The following is an 11,819-nucleotide window of genomic DNA, read 5'->3' as shown; positions in this document are numbered from 1 at the left end:
TGCTGAAGGGCTACAAAAAACCAAGGTTCAGAAACAGTATTGGCCCAAGAACACAGAGAAAATGATATTCTGTTCACTCACACTGTACAATAGAACAGAGAAAGGATTAATAAATATATAGACATTAAGGAGAGTAGTGCCTGCCATACACTAAAGGCCTATTAAATGGTAATTACTCCAAGCATACGGTAACAAGAAGATTGCAAATGGGGAGGTAAACATTAGAGAGAAGAAATTCATATTCAGATAATATTTAAGTTAAGGTATGCCCATCTTTTTTACTTTCCATCCCTTTTTATGTCATGGATGGTAGACTTCACAAATGGTAATAGCAATAAGTTAGAATTCTCTTTAACAAATGACTCTCAGTTTGTTGATTTCTCTGGCATAGAGAAACAAAAAAAACCAACTTTAATAAAGAACTATCTTATATACACTTCCAAACCTTCCATTAACAATTTAACCCACAGGCTACTGAAGTTTTTTAATTTCACTGAAAGTGCTCTTCAAATAAAAATTCTAAATGCCAAATCTAACTGAATGCTTATATTGTACTTAATATATTACTTTTATGAATACATTCTTTATGTAAAATTTAAAAATTAAAAAGTTAAGATAAGGCTAAAGTTTAGAGCTCCTTTTGATCATCTGCCCTAACTCTGGTCCCTTCCTGCCTTCCCCAGCGCTGACCACTTTTCATGTACCATCTTAGCTGATGATTACTCTCTTCTCCTTGCAACTACCCCTCCCTCATTGGTTGTAATTACACCACTTTCTACTGATTTTTGCTTCTCAGTTTCCTTTGCAAGCTCCTCTTCCACTGTCTGCCCGCCACTCCTCACCTACACACCTTCCTTGCTTCTTGCTCCTTACTTTTACACTTCTCCTAGGTCTAAAGTTCTAAGACTTCAACTACGACTTACCTAACAAAATCTCTCCTGTGCCACAGACTGATATGTCCAACTCAGGACTGGGCACCTCTCTCAGACACTTCTAATGAAATATACTTCTCTTCCTTCTACATTCTCCATATCCATAATCTTTATCTCCAGCTAACCAAGTCAGAAACTTAGGAGTTCCTAACATTTATCCTTTCTCCTCCACAATCTCCATAACCTAGAATCTATTAATCTATTAATAACCTAGAATCTATTAGGAGTTAGCCCTGCACATGCTAACTCCTAAATATCATTACAGTTATACCCTCTCACCTGGTTTAGACCCTCATCATTTGTCAGCTATGCCGCTATAAAACTACCACCGCGACAAAACAGTAACACATATCTTCTTATATAATATACATCTTTAACCAAGTCTATGTTCCTTCAAAGATTCTTTACTGCTTAAAAGATTCACCAACTTCTGATTTGATTTTTACTTTACAAGCATATCACCTTTACTTTTTTTTAAATTTTGAGAGAACTGATTTCTTAAAAGGCACATTGTAATATCCATAAAAATCATGAGTTAGAAGTATTATTTTTTTAATTTCCAATTTTCAATTAGAGTTGACATTCAACATTATTTTATATTACTTTCAGGTGTACAGCACAGTGGTTAGACATTAATATAATTTATGAAGTGATGCCCCCAATTAGTCTAGTACCCACTTGGCACTATACATAGTTATTAAAATATTGACTATATTCTCTATGCTGTACTTCATCCCCAGCATTAGTTATTTTTCTGCAATAAATATATAGTTTGCTCTTGAGTAATGCATGGGTTAGAGGTGCCAGTACCCCATACAGTCAAAAATCCATGAATAGCTTTTGACTCCCCCAAAACTTAACTACTAATAGCCTATTGTTGACTAGAAGCCTTACCAATAATAGAAACAACCAATTAACACATATTTCATATATTATATGTATTATATATTGTATTCTTAAAATAAAACTAAAGAAAATATTATTAAATCATAAGGAAAATACATTTACAGTATTGAAAAAATCCATGTGTAAGTGGACACACATATTTCAAACCTGCGTTGTTCAATGGTCAATTGTAAAATCATTAAAATGAAATAAATTCATTAGCATAATACCAAAAGTCATCACATGTGCTAGCTGTGGTATACATAATACATCATGGAAAATGATGACAGAGGAAAAAACTGACACTCTTTATGCAGGGCACACGAGGCCCTTCATATTGTATAATTTCATATCCTCTTCCATACCATCCTATGTATGAACCATAACAATCACTTGGTGATTTCAAGACAATGCCATGTTCTTGACTGGCTGTCCTCTGGCCCAAGGCAACCCCTCTGCCTGGAATGTCTGCTTTTGTAACTTCCAAGTACATTCTTCTTTATCGTTATCTCAATTTGAGATTTTCTTCTCTCACCTCAAGATAGACTTGGGAACCTTTTTTCACACTGGATTGCAACTTTATACATGCCTTCATTATACCAGCCATCACATTATCATATCCATCACACATTACACTGATATTTTTTATGCTTTTCTTTTCAATTATAAGATCCTTGAGGGCAGAATCTATGCCATTTTGTCTTTAGATTTCAGCAATACAGTTCCTGAAGAAAGTTGTTAACTATAGAATGTCAGTGAGCTAGTAAAGTTCCCTGATATTCCAATAGATGAATAAGCTAGAGCCTATCTATTCATTAATATGTCTAAATGTAAGATGTAAATTTAGTGCATAAAGTTTATAATCAGCAATTAAATCTTTCAAAGGTTTCATTTTTTTGTAATGCTTTAGCAAATTAACAAATATTCCAATTGGCTGTTACTTTTTGTTTGTCACTATCACTTTTCTTGTGGACGATTTTTGTCATAAATTTCTCTACAGCTCTCAACAAAACTTCTAAGCAAGCTACCACTGCCTATCTGTTTAGTCAATTCTTTGGTCAATAGTGGAAAAGAACTTAATTATTCATTCTTTCCATGTGTTCATCCAACTGGCACTAATTGTGACTTGAGTGCATCTAATGCCTTCTGGCATAAACTTAATTAGTGAAATAATAAACAGATTTAGAGCCATTTAAATTAATATCTTTCTTTTTCTTAAGTTTTGGTAGAACATGCAAAGTTGAATTTGGCAAACAAAAAAATGCATGTGTGTACTCATGAAATAAAAATGTTAACCTTGTGTATTTCCAAGGCGCACCTAAAAAACAGGATTTTGTTTGCCTTTTTCCTATTTAGTTAAACTCATATTTTCTTTTTTCTTTCTTTCTGTAAACTGAATTAACTATTACTTGAAGTTACAGTTTCTTGTGAAAGTCATCTGCAAGCTACTGACAGGTACAGGTTTGGTACCAAAGGGATAATTCTTCACAATATATGCATTGGTCATATTTTCCAGCTTTGAAATATTTATTATCTAGTCACAGAGATAATAAATTTCACATTTTAGCCTCCTATCTTTGAGGAGGATTTAGATGAAGGCATTTTAAGACACTATTACTGATCCAAACTTAAGCTAACTAATCATTCCCAGTGCTACCAGTGCTAATAATTCAATTGCAATGTGTGAACAGATAATGTTTTATGCAAGGCTAAGTTTATACATGTGTAAGCAATAACAAATTCATAATTCTCTGCTTGAGGAATAAGTTTTAAACAAAGATCATTGGCTACATATCAATCTTGATAACTTTAAGATATAAAAATAAAAAAGTTTTATAATGGTCCTAAGAAGAGCTGAATTTTATTTGATGTGATCTGAAAAATTCATTAGACACGCAAATAAATGCCACTGTCAAGGCCTGAAAATAATGAGGCCAGATGTAGAAGAAATTAGATTTTGAGCAAAAAATAATTATCATTAAAAAATTATAACTTTTAACAAAAGCATATTCAATACCTTTTTCGGACTATCAGTGTTCAATGATGTAGGATGTGTATCTTTATTGTGCCACTGTGAGCAATCTGTTCCTTTAACAAAAATCACGCTGAGATTCAGATCCTCAATGGAGGCAGGATTTTCATGTGAGAAAGAGTAGCTGGACCTCAAAGCCCTAACTCTTGTCCCTCCGTTGTCAACTGAGAAGGATTTGGGAATATTTTTAATAAGTGAGCAAGTGGGCATCCTTAAACCAGAGAAAAATCTTGGTTTGTTAATTGTAATAAAGCATGAAAATTCATGGCCATTGAAATTTTAAATTATTAAGTAAATATATGTCTTGCCTTGAAATAAAAACCACATCTCTTTCAGGTAATCTGGTTGAAAAGGCAAACTCCATCTACTATAGCACATTTTCCCATCTCAGGGAAAACGAAAAAAGTACAATATTGATGCCTATCAAGTGGCCTAAAGTTTGGTAGGCACTTTGGTAAGTTGCATTTCTACTTCCATTAAAAAAAAAAAAAAAAAGACAGCAACTGGAAGAGTCACTTATTTAAAAATGGTAAATTAGATTCACTGGTTTGCTAAATTGACATGAAATATTATCAACAGCCTAGCAGGATGTAGACACTTTTTAACAAGCTCAAAACAAATTTCCTTCTTAACCTTGTGACTGATTTTGGTAACTAATTTACTTTCAAATAAGAGTGAAAAAAAGATAAAAGTTCAAAGATCTAAAGACAAACATAAAACATTAACTCTCCTTCAGTGAGAAACTATAGTTAGACATATTAGTTTTATAGTTATTTTCAAGACTACAGCATTACTAAGCCTGACCAACTCGATGCTGGTATATATCTTTTTTTTTTTTTTTAAAGACCAAAGCATGCATTATGATAAAATTGATATGAGACTCTCAATAAAAGGTATCAAAGTACTGCCTATCCAGGATTACGTGTCCTCCATGGTCTCATTCATGTGAGACCCAGTTCCTTTATGCATTTTACCCAACCCCTCCAGGCCATCCTGATTTCTCCATCTTTGATCTTTCTTAAGCTTATTGAACCAATCATCTTTTTTTGTTGTTGTTTTAATATTTATTTTATTAAAAGAAGAAGCTATCTTATGGTTTCTTCTGTATAAATCTTATGCTTCCAACAGATTATAGACTAAGAGAGAGCAGAACCCAGCAGCACCTTTCTGGTATTCAATACAGAATCTATTAACTCATTTGACAATAGTTACCTCACACCTAGGAACAGGGGATCCAATAGTGAGAAAAACAAACTATCAGTCCTAATGGAAATTACAGTTTAAAGGACAATAGGCATTAATCAAATAAAAAGGATATAAAATAGCAACTATGGTAAATTCTGCAAAGGAGAAATATATAGTGTTATGAGAGCATATATATGAAGGGGTCAGAAAAGCAATGCCCAGGAAATATCAAGATCTGAAGTTAACTTGGGGTGGCACTCCAGGCAGAGGGATCAGAATGTGCAAAGGTTTGGAGGCAAGAGGAGTCACAGTTAAATTTAAAAACTAGAGGGAAACCACTGTAGCTACAGCAGAGAAAATGAGTATAGATGCAAGAGCTGAAATATAACCCATTCTTACCTTTGTTAATAGTTCTCTGTTTATTTTGAAATTTACAGTCCCTCGACCAGTGCTAATTTCACTCACCACTGTATCACATTTTAGCTGAAAAGATAACAAATCAAGTAAAATAGGTATGTTAAAAAATAGGCCTAATGAAAGTTGTAGTTCTAATACTATCAAATTTTTAACTATCCAAAGGCAGCAGGTGCATTATCTGTCTCAGTCATTGTATCTGGACTTGGGTCTTTAGTCTCTTCAATTCTATTTGGGTAAACATGTTTTCTTCTTTTTCTGACTAGAATACTATTCTATATTCCTAGTCCCTTTCTCTTTCTCATTCCCTCATCTCAAAATTTCCATCTAACATAGAAGAAAAAGAGCATCACTTTATCCCCACCCTACAAACCCTGACATGCAATGAACACTTTTCAGCTCACCTACCTTTTTTTTTTCAAAAGAGCCACATAACGTGACATTCTGTCAGGGCCTACGTTAAATCACTTGCACCAACACATAAAATGGAAATAATTTAAATACATTGTCTTCAGTGAATATGTCTTAAAATTTTAACTAACTAGATGCTCAAAGCACATGATATATACCCATGGACTTGTTGTCACTGAAGAGCCTTTAGTTTTCATTTTGAGACTAAATATTACAATTAGGATGATTCCACTCTTGATGTAGTTGCAAATAAAAATGTAGGTTTTTTTAAATCAAATATTTACTCAGCTACTAAAATTCCCTTATCATACTCATTCTTCAAACATCTTTTTCTATGATAGTGACTTTCATTGTTCTAATTCTTTAGTGAGCTCAGACATCCCTTCTGAGTCAAATGTATAACCTTATTAAAAAAAGACCTGCCTTTTCTGATGGTATTACCCTTACAGTTTAAATCTGGTCATTCTCTACAATCCTTTCAATTCCTATTTTAGATACCAAACCTATCAGAGAAATCATAAGTGAAAGAGGTTTATTAAATCACCTAACCACTTCTCTGCAATCATGATTCTATTTACATCAAATCATTTCTTCTCATATTTTAATGTTCATCTTCTCAGAAACTCATTTTAAAAAGTGCAACCACTGCTCTAATTTCTCAAGCTTGTTCTCCTAAATTCAGAAGTCCATTCGGCTTCAATCTGTAAATTAATTAATACTTCAGACTTCCTGTAAGAAGTTAATCAAAAAATTGAACAATGTCAGATCAAGAGGAATTCTTTACAACTGATTTGGAAAATCAACCTAATCTTATAGTACATGGCTAAAATAATTTTAAATTATATATTCCAAGGTACCTTGAACAAAGATACACTATTAAATTCATTATTAGGGTTGAGATAGTCTGCAAGTAATTCTTTTCTTTAAAATAATAAGTTTATTATAATGTCAAAAAAAGATAACAGGCTAAAGTACCTTCTCTGCCAGTCTCGTGGCTTGGGCTTGAATATCTGGTCTGGAATGGTCATTGCTATTATCCAATAGAGAATCCATAGAAAGCTGAAAATCCGCTACTTCTCTAAAGAGAGATGTTGAAATAAGAAAAAGCAGTTGTTACCCTAAAAACCTTACTAGTGTAACAAAAAAAAAAAGACTAATATGGAGTTCTCCACATTGACACAATTTTATCAGGTGTTATGCTTTCAATACATAAAGCCAAAAAAAAAAAAATTAGAAATATCATCTTATATTTACTTAGAACTTTATCTTTTATCTTCTTATAAAATTATTCCTCTTCTACTATTTAATTGTAGGTTTTTATCTCTGTGGGATACAGCAACCACTTTGGAAAAAGTTAAGACTTGGCATGTTAGAAAGTGAGCATGTGAGTGTTCATTACGTTATTCTCTATAAATTTTTCTATGGGTTTGAAATAGTTCAAAGTATAAAAAAATTGTAATTGATATACAGAAAATTTTAATTGATGTATACAAATTGATATACATCTACATAATTACCCTCACTGAACATCTTCTGATCTTTAATAAGGAACCAGAGAATGAGACTCTGTGGGCAAAGTAAATAGGCTGAACCACTGTCTGTCTAGCTCAATGTGACTGACATAAAAGGACATATCTTAGAGGAGCACAAGTGACTTTGTTCTTATCACACTTGAAATTTAGACATATACCAAAATAGTCCTGTGTGACTTTCGTTCTATACATTAAAGACCACAATGACCATTAAAAATTTTCCTGAACTTTAATCTATTATCCAGCAGTCTAGAGTGGATTACATTTACCAACCCAAACTCATCTACTGACATTTGTACCTCCCTTGTAACTCAGTAAAAGTGTGATAATAATTATACCTACTTCAAAGTGTAGCTGAGAAATTAAGTTCTGGTTAAATAATACTAATTCTAGCTCTGATGTTAAATAAAAATGTTAAATACCACCAGTTCTGGGCCCTGGGAATTATTCTGTCTGTACTTCTTCATATACTGGCTTGTTTGGCAAACTTTTTTTTCCTAAGACTATTCTCTAATGACTATATGACATTCCAATTTTCTAAAGATTAACTTTAATTGTGAAAACTCATGTAAGCTTTGAATGCATTTATTTTTTCTTACCAAAGGACTCTGATAGCTTAATCAAGTTTTTGTGCCAATAATGTGGGAAACTGGGATTAGTTTAGCAAAATGAGAATAATAGGACTAACACACAAACACAAAGATACTTAAAAATGAAAAGAATTTAAAATAAGATCCATGACAATATTAATTGAAATTATACAGATCTGAATATAAACCAAAGATATTTGACATATAGCTAGGATACATTATAAAAGGTTTAATATGACCATAAACCCATAGGATGGCTCTTAAAACATCTAAGAAACACAAAGAGGTTACATTATTTTCTATAGATAGTTTTTAAAAATTGTGAATAGTAGGAAGTATCTATAATTTTATTCTAGACATGATAAACTAGTTCAATTGAATTTAAAAATGTTACTGTCTCAACAGAATCACAAAACTTCCAATTAGTTTAGTGGTAGAAAGACAAATTAAAAAATTACCCATTTAGTCTATTAATAATGACTTACAATAATATATTAAACTAGGAATATTTAAAACATGAATTCTAAAATTATGTGAAGGGTTATTGCCAGTAATAAAGACCCAAAAGAGAAGTAAATGCTTTAGGGTAGTGGGGGGAAACAACCAGACTTGACTTACTTCCCAGTTTTCCTTTTTTGGGAACTTTATATACCCACAAGGAACTTTTGCTTTATTTAAACAGGTAATTCTTGAATGTCAATTATGTAAAAAATCAGAACTGAAAACATTCTAAATATCTATCAACAAGGGAGAATGAGAATATTACTTAGCCAATGTTAAAAAGTGATATTTACATAAAAAGAATGACGTCAAGGGAAAAAGAGTTAAAAAATTATACATACAGTATTTTTACAGCTGTATTTTAAAGGCTGCAAGACATATTCCAAGAGAAAATGTAAAAATACACCAACTTGCTAACATAAGTTGTCTCACTGCAGTAAGATTAAAGAGAATTTGTCTTATTCTTCTGTATTTTCCTGAGTTTCCTTAAGATTATCTGTTTTGCTTTTGTGATAGAAAAATTAAGAAAAACCTTAAAAGACATAACATCTTGACTATGAAAAGCAGTAGCTGTCAAAATAATCCATTGTGAAGGAGAGTAGGTAGAAATATAGATGAAACAAAACTGACTATGTGTCAATAATGATGAATGATGGCTCGGAGGGGTCATGAAACTATTTCCTCTACTTTAATATTATTTAATTTAAAAAAAAGTTTAAAAAGCAATAGCTCCTTTCCCACTATGTCTGAGGAGCTGTTGTTGTGGTGTTAGAGTGAAATCTCTAGACCTGAGTAGTACTGGCAAGTAACAAAACTATTATTCCTCTCTACTTTGATCAGTATTAAATAGGAATTCTACCATAGCTGAAACTATAATTGAATTAGGAGACCTGAGCAAATTGATTCACATCACATTAAATAAACAACATTAACAAAAATAATATTTCTTAATCTCTGGCACTTTAGAATAAAGTAGCATTTTAGAATAGCATTTCAGAATAAAGTAGATATAAAATCGGCTTGGTTTTAGTATTATAAAGGACAACTGGGTTTATTATGGCAAAACATTAGAGATTCCCTTTAAGTAAATTTAATATATAGAATTTTACACTTGTAGCCTAGAAAATTTTTGAGGTCCTCTCCAATATTTGTTTTCTACGAACCAAAGTCTCAGTATTTAAGACTGTTAAAGTGGAGCTGCCCAACGAGCCTGAGGCAGGTAAAGGAAATCTTATTCAAAAGATGGGTCAAGATAATTCTGCTTATTAAAGGCCTATGAAACAAAAAATAAAAATGGAGACATTCCATTATGCAGAATGTTATTTACAGATTTTATGAAATAGGTAACTGGTTTGGAACATTACATCAATGTACATATAATTATGAGGTCCCCTTGGTCAGCGGTTACCTCTGTTCTTTTAACACAATAAAGTTGCAGCAGGCCACTTTTAAAGATGCTCACTTTTACAAGGCCACATGTACCCTTTCTCTTCCTTTTCTACTTATCTCTTTGTCCTATTCAGAGACAAAGAATATTTATCCTTCTCTATCTTAAAATCTTGACAAAGTTAAGGGGACAAAACATAAGAACATAATGGTACTGATGATCATATCTATACATCTTTCTAAAGCTTAGGGCTTAAATGCCTGCTATGTAGCTAATTTCTTGCCATTATTAATTGACTGAGAGGGTATTTTATCCAAATATTGAAGTTTTCTAGCCAAATGGTAAACAAGTATCATTTAGAATGACCAAACTCACAAAGAGATAGATATTTCCCTGCATCCAAGAAAGCAACTCTTGGTTGTATGTAGTTTTAACCAACAGTTCTTTATCGCTGGAAGTCCTCAAAGGGAAACACTGAAAACAAAAAATAAACCACAAAAAACCTAGCAGGTAAATACTGTACAATCATTTTCAAGCATCAGATAGGTGTATAATTTCTAAGAGCCATTCAAAAACCCTGAGAAACTAACCACCATCTTAGTTCTTTTTTTGCTGTTATAGAATTAAATTTGAACTTCAGTCCTAATTCTTCTTAGAGACTGCCATAATTGTAGTTAGTAGCATAAGCAAATATTACAACAACATGAGCATACTAATATAATTTGCCATGTCAGAGTATGTAAAATACGAATTTTAATTTTATTATTTTTGTCAACGGGAGTAATAAGTTAAATTCTATCTTATGGTAAATTTCAAGGACTACTCTATAAATTGAAGAATAACAATTTTTTTTTATATTGACAGCAACATTTTAGATTGTTACAAATATATTTTACTTAACTCTTTTTTCGAAATTGGAACTGCAGATATTGACTTGATCAAATTTTCTGGTGGAAGATCCAACACTCTGGAAAGCTAAAAATAAAGGAAAAAAAAAGAGCAAGATTGTTAATATATTTGTTACAGATTCAATGGAATACTACTCAGCAATAAAAGAAATACTGAGACACTTAACAACATAAATGAGCCTCAAATGCAGTATGCTAAGTGACAAATGCCAGACTCAACAGGGTGTATAGTGCATGATTCAATTTATTTGACATTCTGGAAAACTCAAAACTGTAAAGATGAACAGATCAGCGGTTGCCAGGGACTGAGGGTGAGAAGAGGGTTTGACCATAACAAACAGAACTGTTCATCAAAAAGAATGAATTTTATATTTGTAAATTAAAAAAAATTTTTTTATAAAGAGAGGGGATGAACCTCTGAGGAACCAAATATAATTGACTTTTATTCATTCATAAAGTATTTACTGAATGCCTATTTTGTGCCAGGCACTGTTATAGGAGTTGGGAATATAGTAATGAACAAGAGACAAAAATTTATTGCCTACCATTGATTCAATAAATCAATCTCATTTATTGAATGATTCTTATATGAGACAGGTACATCTAACATGTCTTAATTTTTCTTTGAAATAATCCCATGACTTTCACACTATTATAGACTTCATTTCATGAATGATGGAACTGAAATACAGAGCATTTATGTAACTCGCTTAAGTGGAAAAGGTGGGACATGAACACAAGCTATCTAAAACCAGAATCTACACTCAACCCCTATGCCATATCTATAACATTTGAATGAGAACTGCATAAAAAGAAAACAGTGCAATAGCAGTACAGCCATAAGGAATTTAAAACTGTCTTCATCTTTCTTTCCCACCTCTTCAATCTTTATGAAGCCTCTGCAACGGAGTAACCATGGCTGTTGAGGGAGAAGGAAAAGGGAGACATAGTAAATGTCTCCCTTTTCAGGAGAGTAGTAAAACTAAAACCACTGTCTCCTGCCAAACTGTGTGTTTAAAAATGGTTAAGACGGTAAATTTTA

At 32.3% G+C, this 11,819-nt stretch overlaps 1 protein-coding gene across 2 annotated transcripts in view; it reads right to left on the bottom strand.

The window, feature by feature from the left end:
* RARS2 (arginyl-tRNA synthetase 2, mitochondrial) overlaps positions 1–11,819 on the bottom strand; it is a 58,401-nt gene that overhangs the window by 32,797 nt on the left and 13,785 nt on the right. For both annotated transcript variants that reach the window (XM_006926326.3, XM_015600467.2), the window contains 3 exons: positions 10,771–10,844; positions 6,835–6,937; positions 5,434–5,517 (listed from right to left, as the gene is read on the bottom strand). In XM_006926326.3, coding sequence (XP_006926388.1) covers positions 5,434–5,517; positions 6,835–6,937; positions 10,771–10,844 — 261 coding nt within the window. The remainder of the gene's footprint in view (positions 1–5,433; positions 5,518–6,834; positions 6,938–10,770; positions 10,845–11,819) is intronic.

The sequence above is a fragment of the Pteropus alecto genome, unplaced genomic scaffold (genome assembly GCF_000325575.1).
Source record: "Pteropus alecto unplaced genomic scaffold, ASM32557v1 scaffold7, whole genome shotgun sequence".
Taxonomy (NCBI): domain Eukaryota; kingdom Metazoa; phylum Chordata; class Mammalia; order Chiroptera; family Pteropodidae; genus Pteropus; species Pteropus alecto.
This window is presented reverse-complemented; position numbering and strand designations above follow the sequence as displayed.